General features: G+C 38.4%; 2 protein-coding genes and 1 non-coding gene across 4 annotated transcripts; 1 reads left to right on the top strand and 2 right to left on the bottom strand.

Moving 5' to 3' along the window:
• Positions 1-202: 202 nt before the first annotated feature.
• LOC131303288 (eukaryotic translation initiation factor-like) lies at positions 203-8542 on the bottom strand. Of its 2 annotated transcripts, none has more exons than XM_058330097.1 (9): positions 8310-8542; positions 5534-5605; positions 4953-5048; positions 4637-4834; positions 3664-3761; positions 2490-2577; positions 2063-2413; positions 1738-1980; positions 203-1617 (listed from the first exon to the last, which is right to left on the bottom strand). In XM_058330097.1, the coding sequence occupies exons 1-9, from the start codon at positions 8460-8462 to the stop codon at positions 628-630; spliced, it is 2289 nt and encodes a 762-aa protein (XP_058186080.1). In that variant the 5' UTR covers positions 8463-8542; the 3' UTR covers positions 203-627. The 2 variants fall into 2 exon arrangements, with proteins under 2 accessions (XP_058186080.1, XP_058186072.1); XM_058330089.1 differs by having other exon boundaries at positions 3664-3764; positions 8310-8526.
• LOC131309334 (small nucleolar RNA snoR103) lies at positions 7011-7115 on the bottom strand. Its single transcript, XR_009194969.1, has one exon. It is a non-coding gene; the product is annotated as a small nucleolar RNA snoR103 (small nucleolar RNA).
• A 1805-nt stretch (positions 8543-10347) lies between the features above and the next one.
• Positions 10348-15729, top strand: LOC131303281 (translation initiation factor IF3-4, chloroplastic-like). The gene is made up of 9 exons (XM_058330079.1): positions 10348-10807; positions 11272-11311; positions 11414-11473; positions 11969-12021; positions 12444-12499; positions 12589-12622; positions 13675-13747; positions 13844-13936; positions 15292-15729. The coding sequence occupies exons 1-9, from the start codon at positions 10515-10517 to the stop codon at positions 15433-15435; spliced, it is 846 nt and encodes a 281-aa protein (XP_058186062.1). The 5' UTR covers positions 10348-10514; the 3' UTR covers positions 15436-15729.
• The last annotated feature ends 1470 nt before the right edge of the window (positions 15730-17199 follow it).

The following is a 17199-nucleotide window of genomic DNA, read 5'->3' as shown; positions in this document are numbered from 1 at the left end:
CATGCCGGATACTGGACAATCTTTTCTATCCTCTGATTTATGAAACGTCAACATACAGTTTTTGGTTTTTGAATTATTTCAAGCCTGATGTCTGGTGACGATTAAACAACAGTCACATTCAAAACATCAACTTAATGTTACAAAAACAAAAGGGCCATCAATGCTAGAGGCAGGAAAATGGTAAAACTTGCATCGAGCCAAGTGACAATAATACAAGATTGAATTCTCATACGAAAGGTTCCGACATGGGAGAGTATTGTCATCTACGAATAGAGCATCCTCCATCGTCATTTAGGAACAGCCGGGCTAAACGAAAAAATTAAATTCCTTGTGGTCAACAAACCTAGATAACAAACAAAAATGAAGAAGAACCTACGAATACAAAATCGCGGTCCTAAAAGGACCAATGACCTCGAGCAAAATATGGCACATGATTGGGCACACTTCAGCTCAAAATTCAGGGCGTTGTTCTCTTGCTCTCTAGCTCCAGTCAATACGTAACTGCGACCTCGAAATAATATACAAAGCTCAATAAAATTCACCTGTTTCTTTGACCAGCTCCAACTCTATCACACTGATGCGGCCATTGGCCCTGGACGTTCGATACACGAGGTTACAGAAATCGTCCTAGAGTAGGCTCTCACAAGCCTCAATATCAGGTGCATGAGTGTTCAGTACCCTTTGCTCTGAAGGACTAGAAGCAACAATCCTCTTAACAGCAGCAAATATAGCTTTTCGGAAAAAGTCATCCTCCAGCTTCTTCAACACCTCCTTTACCACTTTAAAGTCCATCCCACTAGCCAAAACTAGTTTCCCTAAAATCTCGCCGAAAGTATCAGGTGCCTTTGGCAAATCAATCACTATGTCGTCCAGCATTGATCCATAGAGCAAGCATCCAGTCCCTATGTCCTGACCAGTAAGGACCTGTTTGGAAAACAAGTGCTGGAGGAGATTCGCAACTGGTTCCACACGGGGTGGGCTCTTCTCCAGCCCTAGGGCAATGGCTTCTTTCACAACCTCAGGGTGGTAAGCCAGAGAGTTCAATTCCTCCACACACTGTAATGCCTCATTCAACATCAAGACACTGAAGTATTCCTCCAAAAGGGAAACTGTTTTCCTCCGAAGATCTTCAGGATTAGCCATCGTTTTCTCAGGAGCTGGAGAAGTAGTTGCAGGAGGCATAGGTTGCGTAGGGGCGGGGGGCCCAGCTGCTGTCAGGGCAGGTCGAGCAGTAGCAGGGGCAGGAGCACCGCCACTGCCTTGCAATAGAGCACTAGTGCTGCCACCTACTATGCTGCCACTGGGCTGAGGCAGAAATTTGGAGTTCAATGATGGAGGCTTCCCAATCAAGGGCGGTTGGACACCCCTTGGCATTAAGTGGGACCTAGGAACCTCCCAATTGTCGTCATTATTAGTTCCGAGCATGCCAGGCATCTTCCTGGTTCCGGCCATTCCAGGCATCATACCCCCAAAGCCAGGATGGTTGCCAGGGCTGAGACTCCCCTGTCCACTGGAAGCAATGCCGCGGCTATTTCTCATGCCTGCCGTAGCACCAGGACGCAACCCCATGTTCTTTTCTGCCTCCGAATGGATTTCAGTAATGGTTTTGGCTTTAACCTGCAAAAGTTAAGAGGCAAGATGGAAGAAACTTCAAAAGTTAGTCTCGCCTCACTGCTTTAGTGGTACTCTTTACATCTTCTGTTTCACTTGTAGTATGCATGAGTCATAATACATTACCTCTTCACGCCTGGGAATCCAACTATTTGCACGAAGATCAATAACATCACGAACCATGAACCTAAGTCGTGGAGCCAGATGGGGATTGGTCGACAGTTCTTTCAACCGGCTGAAGTACATATCATTGATACGCCGCGACTTAGGGCTCTCATCAAGTTGTTTACCAATAGTGTTGAAGAATTGACATATGGCCTCTACATTTTCCTCCTCAGGACAGGTCTTAGTATCATGCCCCAAAAGCTCCTGCGTCACATGTCAAACAAGAATAAGACAATCTTTCTATTAGAGGGAGGCAGGGAGCTAAAGTGGGAGCTCAAGGCAGAACCTGAACTATGTGATGAACAATCTTTTCTGGCACCATCCTTTGCTTCAAAAGCTCCCCAATTAGACGGATATTTCCAAGAGTCCGAATCTTAATTATTTTATCTTTATCTCTACGTTCCAGCTCTTGCTCAGGAGCAGTCATCTGCGTTAATTCTTCCCTAATGTTGTCCGCACCTTCAAATGCTTCTTGGCAATTATTCAAAAGGACTCGCTTAAACGTGATCTCTTTCTCACCAGGTTCATCAGATGGGAAAGGTGGGAGCTTTTCATTGAGATCCGAACACAGCAGTGCATACATAGGACAAAATGTTGGTTCCAGTACTGCCTTATCAAAAATCAAGGAGATAACCCCCTGCATTGCAAACAGACTACTCATTAGCCTTCATAAATATACTGAAAACAACACTACATGAGGAAAAAGGAGGAACCTTCAGAATATCAGCTGTTGTGATCCCAGAATCAATTAGCTGACCCTTGAGAAGATCAAATTTCTCTGGAGTCAGCTTATTCAGTATCCTACATAGCAAAACCAGTACAGTTAGGCTGCATGATAAGGTGAATTGAACTCATTCTTGTTGAAAGAAAAATGTTATACAAAGTGCCAAATTTTGAAATAACAATATTGATCAATCCTCCAACTGCAAGCTTCAGTAAACTCAAATTATTCTACGTGTAGTTTCCAAAGTTGGTAATCATTATCAATGGGTTCTTGAATCATAGTGGCGCAGAACAGACAAATATACCTGACTAACTAAGCTATTTATTTCAACTGCCCTGAGGTCCTGCTAGTTGCTACCAAACACTCCGAACAACTACGAACGGGTACAAGAATGGTTCACATGCCATAAATAAGTGAAACTTAACTAAACAGAAGCAGTAATCTTGCAACTGCATGTTACTATTCAACTAAAATAAGTATGAGGAAACACTATAAACTGTTCTGAAAGCCTAATTCCACGAAAACCTATCTAAGCCTCCATTCTTCTTGACTTTTTTTGTTTAGAACTTTTTTTGATATTTTTCATTTTCCATACCTTTCTGTTTAGCTTTTTCTCATAATTTTTAGGATTAATCATTCGTCTCAATGAGACAAATCGGATAAGTATAAAAACATGAACTGATGTTGATGAAAGTTCACATAAGATGACACTTCAGACGGAAAAAGACAGCTGTTTTGTATTTTTTTCTGTCTATAGTGACCTTTTTTTCTTGCTTTTGATCATAAATTTTACTTTTTATACTCCTCTTGTCAAAACGGATGACTAATCCCAAAAAAAACAAAATAAAATAAAAGAAGAAAAAAAAAAACACACAAAACGAAAAATACAAAAAAGTTAAGAAGAATGGAGCCTAAGTAACACTTAACTGATTGCAGTATTGAACCAGTATTTACTAAGGTCTCAACATAGACACTCGCCCCACATTTAGAAGCGGCCATAAAATCTAGCAGGTAATCACATATTTGGATTCACCTAATTCAAAGGAAAAGATTTAGAATTTCATGATCCGTTATAATTTCTTGAAGTTTATAGACAGTAAGTTCCAAATGGTTTCTGGGACATTTTTCTGGAAATCACACAATAAGATCTGCAGAATAAGTACCCTTTTACTGTCTTCAAGACACGATCCTTCTCAGACAAAGTCCCCTTTTGAGCTGACCATGGAACCTCAGCCTTAATTAGAGCAGCAGCAGCTCTGGCCTGCTTCATTGAAAAGACATATTTTATACTTGCTCCAAACATGAACTTATAAGCGGAAAATAAATTCATATTGTAAGCATCAAAAGCCAATGTAACCTTAGATACAGAGGTGAATGCAGCACATGGTTTGCAATTGCATGTCCAACTCAAATCATGTCACATTTGTAATTGATCTTTAAGAAACTGAGAATCAATAGGGTAAAGGATACAATTTTTCCTACTATCTGCCAATGCAAAAGACTCACATAAAGGAGCTCATCCCTATTGTCTCATGTCAAGTCATTACATTTTTGACCCATGTTCCAGAGAGACAAGCTACAATAAGGTTCGTGTTCTTCCAAAAGAGGAGTATACATCTTTTCATACTAAACCATGTAATAACACAAAGCAAAGAATAGGGACAACAAAGGAAGAGCATGATGTAGATGCGAGAAGTGTAACCCCTGATATAATAAGGAAGCCGATTCTCACCGAAACATGAAGGTGATCACTCTGACCTTTGAGTACTCTCCATACAAGTAGACAATTATGCACTAATGAAGGATCTCGCATGTATAATACATTTTTGACTAAACAAACAGCAATACCGAAACCAAATGATGGGAAGAGTTGGACAATAATAAACAATTGAACCCCATTATTAATCTCTGTGGTCTAAGCACCCATTACAACCCAATGAATCCATTAACCAATTGATATTCATTAATCATCAACTCTTACGAGAGGTGAAATTTCAGGTAATAGCAAACTAAATACTTCATATATAAAGGAACATATAGATCCCACACGAAAGTAGCAAAAGAAAAATTAAGAGTTGTTCTAAAAAGGTGTGACAAATAGAAAACAATCAAATTCTCTCAACGCCGATTATTTACCCCTTGGTTAGAAGAGATTTGTGCCCTTGCAAACTGCAAATTCAGTTGGTCTTGGTGATTAAACTGACCACGAAACTCTCTATTCTCTCGGATAGTTTCCCAGGATCTCTCCTCTCCAGATGTAGGAACTGGAGCCGACCGACCACGCCAATCACGGCTGTCTGGCTCAGAATAACTAATCGGAGATTGATTTTGCAGCTGCAGGAATGAAATTTTGTTACACTAACTGAGATGGCAAAATCAAAATGATTGAAATCAATCATTTTGCTTATTCGAACGTGTCAGATCAGAAGCATCACAAAAGGAAAGAACTTACAATGCTTTCTCCACGAACCCAGTTTTGATCTTCACCAAAAAATTCAGCTTCAACTTCTCGTTTGATTTTCAATATATCCTGAGGGATGTAACCAATCTAAAAGAGAATGCACAGAACAATCAGATAAGGAGAAGGATTTAACAACAGAATCGAAATATAGCCATTATGCAACATAAGACCTAGCGAACATGTTGTTCTAAATCACAATCAATAAAACATGTCCGCCAGAGTAAAGAAAATTTGCCATGAGATTACTCATGTGAAAGATAACAAGAAGAAAGGTAGCAATAGTATCAGTGATGATCAATGGACAGCGAAGAACATTGGCCTGTTCTGGTTCCAGGTATCTGATATTCTGATAAGAATGACCATACACCCAATTCGCTTCTTCATGCAATCCATCAAGGGGAAAACATGAGAATATGAATAAGGGTTCCATAAGAAAGTACATAAAAGACTGCAGTGGCATCTTAGTATCTTACAAGCTATAACATCAATGAGAAATGGTCAATTAACTAGTAAACACACCTTTCCAACAAGTACCAAACTAGTAATACGTACACATCAAAATGAAAAATTACCTCTCGAAGTTGTAACAGCTGGTCTCGGGTGTACCGAACACGCTCACAACCCTCAGACCAGGAATCTCTAGTCTGCAACAAGAAAACTAACAGTCAACAACTTTACGTCTAATTTGTTCATAGAACAAAGGAAAAATAACACAAAATAACGTAGATGTTAAAAAAATGGAGAGTGCAAAACTGGCACCTGTTATTTATGGATTACCTTGCGATGCTGCACTAAGAGCCATACATTGTGTACAATCGCATACATTACATGGTACCATACTATATTCCATGGTCGAATAACGTGAACAAGGAAACCTGAGAACTTAAATAGACTCTTGCCCCAAATGAATTGCTTATCTACGTTTATGCCACAACAGCAACTCGCCACGCACAAGACATAGTTTCCAGAACAGTCCAAAATATCTCCATGACAGTCCAATATCTCGTTAACATTGTCAAGAAAATAAGAATATCTGGGAACCTAATGTAACGAGTAATATTAGGAGTAGAAGTTGTTGAGTTTTATATTTTCTTTGTTTAGTGCTTGACATGGCCGCATGGATTTTAGTTTGAACAAGTCAAAGTGTTCAACAGAATACCTTTTTGTTAGGTTGTTCATACTTTTCAGGGTTAATCCTTCTAAGTGTTTCTATTTAAGCAAACTCGTTAATAAAGAAAGGCAGTGAACAATTACTATCAACAACAATTGCATTGGGCAAAGCCGCGGGTTCCCTTGAAGCACCCCAATAATCTCTTGCATGTTTTCTTTGTTTTCCTTAAGAATCAAAATAAGTATAACAAAGATTGATCCACCCGTACCACCTAATCAATCCAATGAAGATCTTAAGTTCTAAGTATATACATCAATAATAATGCCAATATACCATATGTCAGTTTGGTAGCCTGTACAAATCTGACAGTAGTGGAAGGCATACTAACACCTCTTCCCCTTGGAACTTATACCATCTATCAAAAGGGTTTATGCACCCATGCTAACAATCATGAGCAAGTAACTTCCATTTATCATTACGAGATTGGTGAGACAGCTGTTTTCCAGCACTACGTAGATCCACTGCAAATGCAGTCTTTATTCTGCCATGTGCCATTACCTAAGTAACATGGATCCTTCAAAATGTAACAAAGCATCCACGTCGGACACTTGACATTCAGAAAAGGGTATGAGATCCGCATCGGACATATATAGTGAGACAATAACACAGAAAGCATATTTTCTAGCTCAAATTTCCTGTAATGTGCAATAAATTCTGAAAATGTCTAAGACACTAGTAAATAACCTTTAATAGAGAAAAAGAACTTCTTATAATTTTAATTATATCAGCGTGTTTCCGTATATCCTTGATATGAATGGTAGATAAATCTGATGCTTAGACGCGTAGCTGTACCTGACATCCATACACGAGAGTCCATGTAACACATGCAATTACAAGCACGAACTTTCTTGTTTCAGTAACATCCTATTGATGAGACTTCATGTACATAGGTTTTTAATGGGCAATCAGATAGTCATTGCCTCCCCACCTAAACCCAACAGTCTATGGTATCTTCACATTTACAGCAGATACAAATTTAAGGGCCCAGCCAAGAACTAGGATATTGGATTCTGCAACTCTCCACTTCAATACCGCATCTAGATACATGGTATCATAGTATCATATGCATTTTTATAATTCAAATTAGCACATACGCATTAGCAATATTTCCTTTGTTTCTTTCAGCTCCTCCTACAGAATTAAAACTAATAGAACTATGCAAGAAACCAACAACCTTCCCACAAAATATTCGCATCAAACCTACCCATGATAACTTACACATAAGCAAACAATCATTAAATAAACCTGAAATCAATAGGGATAAAACTTGATTACTGAGGTACAATCCATCAACGTAAACTAACTATGTACTCTTTCGACCCACAGATATACATTTTAGGCCCGTTTCTTAACAGCTCAACTTTTGGAACAATTAGTGATCTAAAACGTATCACACCATTGGTTTCTAGAATGTCTTAAGTTCGAGTCTCTTTCTTTGCATCGTTCCCTCTTCCGATTTTGATTCTCCCAAAGTTCCACTCAATATCGCCCCATGTATGGATGTTTGCATCTCAATGTGCAAGCAATTTGCATGTGAGTGTGTAGAATAGTTTGATACACATTGTTATATCTGTTTCATAACAGCTTAAGCTTTTAAGACCATTGGTGATCTAACAATACTACGGTACTACCCAAGGTTTTCATAATCCCATCAAGGATAACACCAACTACAACTCTACTTCAATTTGGCACTGACCTGAGAACCGTCCCTTGACATGACCTGACTAAAGCAGCCCTAACTCCTAGGGAGCCGGACAAAAGGGATCTAGACGAGTATGCAACATGTGTAACTCACACAGGAGATCCACAAGCACTCCCTCGGGAATGGCTTGAACCAACTCCCACCAACAGCACAATCAGTGGCAGCACTGGAAATATTTACAGGGAAGTCGTAATTAAGTAACATAAATTCTACCAATATCTAATACACAATAACATAGGCGTAATTTTTAACACAAAACATTCAGTCTTCACATTTCTTCTTCCCAAAATGTCCGGTGTTTTGTCCCAGACATTTTGTAATTTAATAGTTATGAGTACATGTTAAATCATACGAGCGCAAATTCAGTAATCAGAAACCGTGCGAAGTGAAAAACAATACTGCAATAAACTGTGGAAGAAGAAAAGCAACCCTAGGTTCACCGAATGAGAGAGAGAGAGAGAAGAAAAGTACCGACCTTGAGAGAGCGAGAAGGAGGAGGGGCAGCGCCATGGGGACGAAGGAGTGGAAGGTCGGAAGAGAGAGAAGAAGCAAGGACTCTGCTAACTCGGTTGCCGCCGCCGCCACCACCACCAGGTCTCAAGCTCACCACCGTCTTATCAGCCTGCATAATACTACCCTCAATCGCCGCCGTCCGATGTTTGAAACTGGACTAGAGAGAGAGAGAGAGGACGAAGATATGTCGTACGGTGCGAGGAAGAAAAGGTCAAGAGCGAAAACTTGTGGCCCATATGTAATTAGCTGAACAGCGTGCCGAGAAAACACGCTCTTTTGGTAGGCCTGGACGCGAACTTTAAAGCCATGGACGCAAACTTCTGCAAAAGCGTTCCTACAGAAAGCGCTTTAACGAACATATGCAAAGAGAGAAAACTTGGGGCCCATATCCATATGTAATTAACTGAAAAGCGTGCCTAGAAAACACGCTCTTATGATAGGTCCGGACGCAAACTTTAAAGCCATTTCCGCAAACTATCATTACATGGACGCAAACATTTGCAAATGCGTTCCTACAGAAAACACTTTAGTCGTGGGGCCGCTAATAATATAACACTGGACGCAAATATCTACCATGTGCTTGCAAACAACTTAAGCCTGGCCGCTAACATTAAAAGTGTGGCCTTAACCAGCGACTTTGCAGCTAATTATAACTGATCGTCTGACCTTTTTTTTTTTTTTTGGAAAATAACGGTCAATGACATGTTTTGATAATTAATACCCGCCAATGATATTTTCTGCATTAACAAATGTTCTTAACTTGTCCTTGACGGGTATTAATTATCAAAAAACGTCATGAGCCGTTATTTTCCCCTTTTTTTTAATTTTATCTGATCGTCTCACCTCTCTCCCCCAAACAATAATAAGAAGGCTACGAATATTCGAATCTTAATTTACAAAAAAAGAAAGAAGAAGAGGGTAGATAAACAATATATTAGCGATATTTTGGCCTAATAATCCTTCCATAAAACTAATCCCCCCTCTAAAAAGTTACTGTAAAAATTTTGGGCAAAAGCAAAAAAGGTTCACTAAAGACAAAAAATAAAATAAAATTGAAACAACTGTCCTTTTTTTGTTTGGTCTAAAGTATCGTCTAATATAAATTTTTTTTCAACATTGTTACACATTTTCAAGAACTTTTCTGATTCATCTCGTTCAGAAGAATGATTAACCCGGAAATATGATGAAAAACTATAAAAGAAAATTACTAAAATTACCGGAAAAAAGCTTTAGAGAAAAATGTTTAAAAAAATGGAGCCTAAGAGGCATACCAGGATCACAATGAGATGATTCCAAAAGCTAATTCTTATAGACTATCGTGAGATTACGATATCGTAAAAAAAAAAAAAGGTTCGATCAAAAAATGATAGGTATCAAAATAAGTCATATTGAAACACTTTCAGTTAATTACCTTTTAATATTTGATGAAAACAATTTTTTTCACAAATGCTTTTTTAATTGGTCCTATAACATGAGCTGTTTGGATCATCGTATCAAGAGCTCGACAAAGCAAAGCATCAGAATTTGTCCAGTTTCATTTTGAGCCCACTGGACTAATACTACAAAATTCTTGAGTATTCTCTTGTACCCAATCAGCCCAAATTTAATTGGACCAATATGGAGAATAACGCAGCCCATTGTTAATATCCACAATTGGAAAAGAAAGGGTATATGAGCCCAAGGTTACTCCGGATGGTCGGTAGATTTGTTCTCCACACACAATTGACTAGAGTCTGACTTCCGCAACACGATTGATTAAGTTCGATTCTTGAGTTAGGCACAAGAAAGGTGAGTAATTTTTTGTGAATTTCCTAATTTTGAAGTGGATGACCTGCCTTAACCGGGTTCGATTTCCACAAACACAATTGACTAGGTTCGGTTCTTGGATTAGGCCACAAGAAAGTAGAATAATTTTTTGTAAATTTACTTGTCCCGACGTGGATGAACTGCCTTTAACCAAATAACAAGACCAATGAGTTAAATAATCGAAATGTGCGGAAGTTGATCTGAACACATCTCACCGTAGTAGAAAAAAAAGAAGCAAGCAAGCAAGCAGTGATATGATTCGAGGACGAAAGACAAGAAGAGGAACACACAGAGAGATTCTGAAGGAAATTAATGGATAAGATCTGAATTTACATCTATACCCCGCACCAGTTCCCTCCCCATGGCTAGACTCACCACCAGCACCTTCCCCTTCAAACCCACCTCCACCTCCACTTTCTCTCTCCTCTCCAGACTCCACAAACCACCACCACCACCACCACCACTTTCTCTCTCATTAAATTCCAATATCTTTGAACTCCGCCTCTGTTACCGTAAATCCCCCTCCCTCAGAACCTCCATCACCGCCCGGTACGGGGGCGGTGGCGGCGGAGGTTCGTCCCGGGATGACTATGGGTCGAGGCAAGAGGCCTCCGATGATGACGAGGACGATGTTCTTGATATTTCCTCGATCAGGTAGTGTTATGTTAATAGATATGTTGAATTTTAAGGTCTTGTTTGATTGGCCAATATCGTGGGGTAGTAGTAGAATGAGTACCTTTTCTGGATTAGTTCCGAGGGAATTAAGAGTAGGATATATGGGTATTTTCTTTTGGGTAATAATGTATGGGTATTTTCTTTTGGGTAATAATGTATGGGTATTTTGTATCTATGCCCCTTTTGTTGACCGGATATGAGCTAAGTCACATAATTCTTCAGTAGGACCTTCACTCCCGCACTCAATCCTCATTTACACTCCCGCCCTCGATCATGATTTTCCATTCATATGTGGGAAATTAATTGTATTCAATTCCTTGTTTAACCGGGCCAATCAAAAGGGCCATAATCGAATTGAGAACGTAGTGATGTTGGTTATTTTGAATCCGTCATGAACTTGAAATTGCTATTGAAGCGTTTGTCAATGTGGTGATTTGAAATAGGTCTGCTACGGTGAGACTAATTGATCAGAAGCAGAATATGGTTAGTACTTAACTTCTAGTGTTTATTCATAAAGTTGGTGTTTTGAGTGACTGATTTGTAATGCACTTTTCATTTCTGTGCTGAGATTTGTTGCAATTGTAGGTGGGTGTAGTATCTAAAAATGAGGCTATTCAGATGGCTGAAGATGCTGAACTTGACCTGGTAATGTCCTTTACCTCTGGTGGAAAGGAAATTTTGTGTTATTGTTACCATACTAAACAAATATTTTGTACCTGAATAATCTTTCGAGTAACTGCCTTACTGTGATGGTGTAAAGTTGGTCATGGTGCCGCATATTCTTAGTTTCCATCATGGTGGTTTGCTCCATTTAGTTATGTGAACATTTGAAAATTGTTCAACGTTGCCATGTATTAGGTGGAGAGGAGGTGGAAGTTGACAGACAGTTTGGGTACAGTTTAGAGCTATATACTACTCAGTTCTTTGTTGTCTAGAAGTGATTAAAAACTCTGATATTTTTGGAGATCCATGTTTTTATGCAATACATCATACATGCTTGGGATCGTCTACTAATTCTGCAGCTTTTTAAAAATCATTATGAAATTGTCTTTCTTGTGTCATAGTTTTTGCCTTCTGAGCTTCTCATGTGACACTATGGTAGCATTTATTTTGATCTGAATTCCTTTGCTTCAATTGCAGGTAATATTATCACCAGATGCAAATCCCCCAGTTGTCAAAATAATGAATTACAGGTGTGATATGAATTTAGATGTCATGTCTTATATATGTTATTTTGTTTTTGGTAAGGTAGATCCACTTTGATGCTTTGATAAGATCCCGCTCCTAGGTGAATTTGATTTTAACTGCTCGAGGAGTACATACTATTAGTGTGGGCCAATCTTCAGAGTATGTTGTGTACAATGTATAGGGATTATATTATCTGCTGCATATTATTGTAAGCTTTTGATTGACTTCACCTCTACTTTAGACTACCATTTTGGACAACTTCTTTTGAGCAAATGCATTGTGAAACAAATATTAAACCTTAGGCATGGCGTGAGACACATCTCTTAAAATTAGAGTATCCAAGTTGGTTTCCAATGGATGTTTCATATTTTGTTTATCTATTTTGTGAGTGGTGCAATTAAGGCATATTGATCGACTTCTCTTGCAGTAAATATAAATACGAACTGCAAAAGAAGAAAAGAGTGCAGCAGAAGAAAAGCACTGGTGAATGTCTCTTCTGTTTCTGGTTTGCCGTTTTTCACATTGATGTTTATTGGAAAATATACTGACAAAATTGTGCACCTGCATGACAGCTAACCGTATGAATTTGAAGGAGCTGAAGATGGGGTAGTTATTTTGGTCTTTGACTCTCAATTTCACTTGTAATCTCTTGTTATAATTTTACTTGATCCTGCATGTTAAATCTCAGCGACATAATGTTGTCTTGTATAACTTTAAATTACTGTTTTGCATTTGTGTAGTTATTTGGAGTACACAAGAGGAGTGGATCATACACCTCAGCCTTGTCGTTTTCTAGTATTTATTTGTTACTATTAATAATTTATTGGTGTTGACAAAGGACACAGCTTCTCTCAAGTTGGCTATTAAAAATCAAGTCGATTGGATATCAATCAATACCTGAATGATGCACATTTATCTGCTAAAAAAAGGTTCTTGAAATTATCGTGTAGTGTGGTCAATTCATTTTTTGCAAAATAAATCTGCTATGTTCGGGTATCAATCAGTGTCCAATCGACTTTATTTTTTACATGGATGTTCTTAATAACTGATTCTACAATATGAACGAATCCAATTATTGAAGTAGGTCCGAAATGGGTGGAAAATGGCAGGACTGCACCCTTTTTACGGGAATTTCACATGTACTTTACTGAATTTCTTGGCCTCTAAACTGATGAGGTAGTGTCCCAATGTGCGTAGACCAGTTGAACAAAGTAATAGCAACGAGAGAGGGTACCAAGGGACATCTCTTTCTTGTTTTCCTATTGCATGAAAAAAAAGAATAGGAAAAGAATCTCTCTTTGGCAGTTGTTGTGGTTGTGTTTTAGTCTGTCAGATTGTGAGTATTTCTATTTGAATTTATAGATTTTTTGTTTCAGTAATCATCGTTTTATATGGGTCACTGGGGTGTGAATATGGGGTAGTTCACGTGTACTAGTTTGAATCCGACAAGGCGACAACTAAATTTCCGGATTTGATGGGTCGTGTAATATGCGAATCTATCATAGATTAGTTAAGTTCATTCGAGTGCTCTGATTGAGCATAAAGACATTCAAGTCCTATACCAAGCAATGACTTGGTTAACTTGTCATTGTTTTGGATCTGATTACTATTTATTTTTCTTTTCTTGTTTTAATCAGTTCTATTCAATCTGTTGACAGTTACAACATCGATGTGCATGATTATGCAGTGAGATTAAAAGCTGCAAATAAGTTTCTGAAAGAGGGCGACAAGGTTGTTTGTGGTGCCAATATATATCTGTCCATGGAGACAAAATACGAAAGATGATGCATCCTTTTTCCTGTGCTGACATCTAGTCAATTTCTGCAGGTCAAGGTTTTGGTGAACTTGAAGGGCCGTGAAAATCAGTTTAGGAAGAATGCTGTTGAGCTGCTTAAACGTTTTCAGAACGACATTGGGGAGGTACTCGATTCTATTTCGCTTTGATAGTTAAATACTTAAATGGATTCAGTTTAGAAATAATATCCTCTCTTCTTTTTTTTATAGATTTTTTAACCTTCAATGTAAGATTTGGAAATTTGTATTGTCTTGGTTGGGAATTTATAATGGTTGGATTGAAGTGTAAAGAAATTCAAGGATCTGAGTTTACTTTCTTCCCCTCCCCCAATGTGAATCATTAGTCAATGCCCTTCTGCCCAGTAGAATAAAAATGTGCTATTTACTGTTTGGTCTCTCTCTGAACTGCTGCTAAATGTCACACTTGGTCTTTCTGAGCATTTTTGTGGATATTAGTTGATCAGTTACGGGTCATGCAAGAGTATTTCCATGTGTATGGTAATCAAAGAATCTCCACCTTTACCAATCCCCTCTTTCTTTGTGGTATTTAGATGCAAAAAAAATAAAACACTAACTGGATGTAGAGTTTACAGGGATTACTTAGTGGCCCCCTCTGAGATCTTGATTATGCTTCTTTGAGAAATATTAGTGAAATAACATTGAAGTAATTTCAACAAAGCAAATCAGTTGTTGCAGGGTAAGCGGAGCGGCTCATCCAATTCCTACCTGATGTGTTTTACCTCTTGCCATGGTGTTTGAGGCTCACAGTTTGATTTTCAATGTAACAATTCTTTATTAGAAGATTCTCAAATGTGTTGTTGCGGTCAGGTCTAATCTCCATTGGTTATCTGGTTCATGGGCAATCCAATACGGAGGCCTATTTTGGTTGCTGCGGTCAGAATCAATTCTCGAGAGTACTAATCATTTTCGAAAGACACTCAATCCAATATTGTGCGGAAATTGTTTTGGAGAGTTCGAAGACATAATTATAATGCTTCTTAAAGTTGGGTGGTTCTTTTCCAAAATAGTTGACACCATCAGCCAAACTAGTCTCTCTCTCTCTCTCTCTCTCTCTCTCTCTCTCTCTCTCTCTCTCTCTCTCTCTCTCTCTCTCTCTCTTTTGGCACATGATAGAAGAGTTCCTAATCCCAATCCAATCCCTTATGAAGGTTGAACTTATTACTATCCGTAGGAGTTAAACCCACAACCTTACTGCACACCTAATTGCAGCTGCATAACCGGTGGGCTGAATGATCTGGTTGGTTGACCAAACAATTTCTTAAGAGTCCTCTGCAGTGATTATGCCAACGAGGAAATGGGGCCTTGTTTTTTGCCTTATGTTTGTCCATCTGTTATCTATGACTATGATCAATATACCCTTCCCATTGAAAGGTGATTACATGGGTTACTGGTTGTAGTTTTGGTGGATTTTTCCATCTGTTATGTCTGAGCCCATTTTGGTCTTTTGCTGTAATTTGCAGCTTGCAACCCAGGAGACCATAAACTTACAAGATAAGAATATGTATATGGTTTTGGTTCCGAATAAAGCTGCTGCACAGAGGGCTCAAGTTCTGCAGAAGGAAAAGGAAAAAGAAGAAGCAAAAGAGGTTTCAGCTGGTGTCTGAATGCGGTAATCTTCCCTTTTCAAAGGTCAAAACAGTCGACATATAGAATTAGTTTGCATTCATCTCCAAACCAGATACTCCTCAAAATCTTGTAAAGCATTAGTGTACTTTATAAACTTGTACAATTCGCGGTTGGGTCTTGATTTTAAAATGTAAAAGAACAGATTTTCAGGTCTAGATGTCGTAGCATCTGCCAGCCTGCTATGGGTTCCAGTTTCTTAGATGAACTAGAATCTATGTACTCATCAACTTCTTGTCATTATTGGTAGAAATCACATTTCTTTTCGATTTTCATTTTTTCCCTCTTATCCTTAAAACCAGCCTGTGTTTGGATCAAGGTTTTGTAGAAGCCAGAAAGGATGTACGAAGAGAAGGGAAAATACGGAACCAATGAAGTAAATATAGCGTATTCACGTCTCTCTCTCTTGTATTCTTGAGCTTTTCCTTCCTTGCTGTAAACCCTCCACAAATCCAAACACCACCTTAGGTGATGGAAATGTTGGATTGAGCCTTGGACCCGTGGAACTGCTTGTGCTTGTGTTATGTACTTATATGTTGTGTCAGGTTTGGTGTGCTTTCATTATACGCTTTATACCTAACATACATGTAGTCAGCTGTTGGGATGGGGAAAGCTGTAAGCAGGTCCAGTGCAGTGATGGCGCAACATCCAGAGAGAGAGAGAGAGAGAGAGAGAGAGAGAGATGATGGGGAAGTCCCAACATAGCAGGCCAGAAAGTCTGGTATTGCCTGTGTTTGAAGGTTCTTGCATCTCAAGCATTCGATCGGTTTCTCGTAGTTCTCTTCTTGTTGAATACAACTCTGAAAGCAAAGGGATATTTTATTATTCCATGTGGGTGGTGGGACTTTGGAATCAGACCATGTGGGTGGTGGGACTTTGGAATCAGACCTGTGTTGAGGGGAAAGCTACATTTTGTTACATGATCGCATTCCAGACTTTGGTAATTATATGGTATCAGGTGCCTGTCCAAACCAACGTTAAAGTTGTGTTTGGGACCTTTGGGTAGTGGAAGAAAAAAAAAAAAAAAAAAATAACAGGTTAAAGACTGCATAAGAAAAAATTGATCCAATAAAACATGTGCACTTTTTTTTTGGTAGCGTTAGAAATATGTACTCCCTCCGTCCCCTTTTTAAAGTTCAGTATTCTATTTTGGGCTGTCTCTTAACGAATGTCCATTTTGTAAAGTTAGTGGAAAAAAGTTGATACATTTTTCATTTTGCTCCTAAAAATATATTTCATTTTGAAAAGTTAGAGCCCGTTCCGCAACACAAAAATAGTTCTTATTTTTTAAGAAAGTAATTTCAAGCTAAAATGTTATGAAATTATTGAAATCTAAAAATATGCAATATGAATCTTGTTTGAAAGATCTCGATTACGATGCAAAAAAAATTGAAAAATTATTTTTCATTTACATTATTTTTGAGTTTAAAAATGTGAAATAAGCTGCTTATTTTTTAAGAAAGTTTCTGGAATGGGCTCTTAGTGAGTAAAAGTGTAATGATGATGATGTCTCTATAGAGAGTAGTAGGGAAAGTGGAAATAAAAGTTGATGTGAAAAGTATAATGATAATGTTTTTTTAATAAGTTGGAGTTACGAAGCAGAACATTTAAAAAGAAACGGAGGGAGTATAGTTTTTTTGAACCCGTCTATTGGGACTGATGGGTTCATTGGGTACCAACGGGCACGCGGGGCCCACTCCAGTTCAATAAAAAAAAATTTAAAAAAATGAGTGGGCTCCGTAAAA

The sequence above is a fragment of the Rhododendron vialii genome, chromosome 1a, assembly GCF_030253575.1.
Source record: "Rhododendron vialii isolate Sample 1 chromosome 1a, ASM3025357v1".
Lineage (NCBI taxonomy): Eukaryota > Viridiplantae > Streptophyta > Magnoliopsida > Ericales > Ericaceae > Rhododendron > Rhododendron vialii.
This window is presented reverse-complemented; position numbering and strand designations above follow the sequence as displayed.

What these genes read in the sequence shown, in the direction of transcription:
- LOC131303288 (XM_058330089.1), bottom strand. Translation starts at nt 8,462, where the DNA reads ATGCAGGCTGATAAGACGGTGGTGAGCTTGAGACCTGGTGGTGGTGGC. An exon ending in AAATCTCTTCTAACCAAGGG is followed by an intron (nt 3,765 to 4,636) that starts GTAAATAATCGG and finishes TTTTCAATGAAG; the next exon opens with CAGGCCAGAGCTGCTGCTGC. An exon ending in TTGTTCATCACATAGTTCAG is followed by an intron (nt 1,981 to 2,062) that starts GTTCTGCCTTGA and finishes CATGTGACGCAG; the next exon opens with GAGCTTTTGGGGCATGATAC.
- LOC131303281 (XM_058330079.1), top strand. Translation starts at nt 10,515, where the DNA reads ATGGCTAGACTCACCACCAGCACCTTCCCCTTCAAACCCACCTCCACC. An exon ending in AAGATGCTGAACTTGACCTG is followed by an intron (nt 11,474 to 11,968) that starts GTAATGTCCTTT and finishes CTTCAATTGCAG; the next exon opens with GTAATATTATCACCAGATGC. An exon ending in TTCTGAAAGAGGGCGACAAG is followed by an intron (nt 13,748 to 13,843) that starts GTTGTTTGTGGT and finishes CAATTTCTGCAG; the next exon opens with GTCAAGGTTTTGGTGAACTT.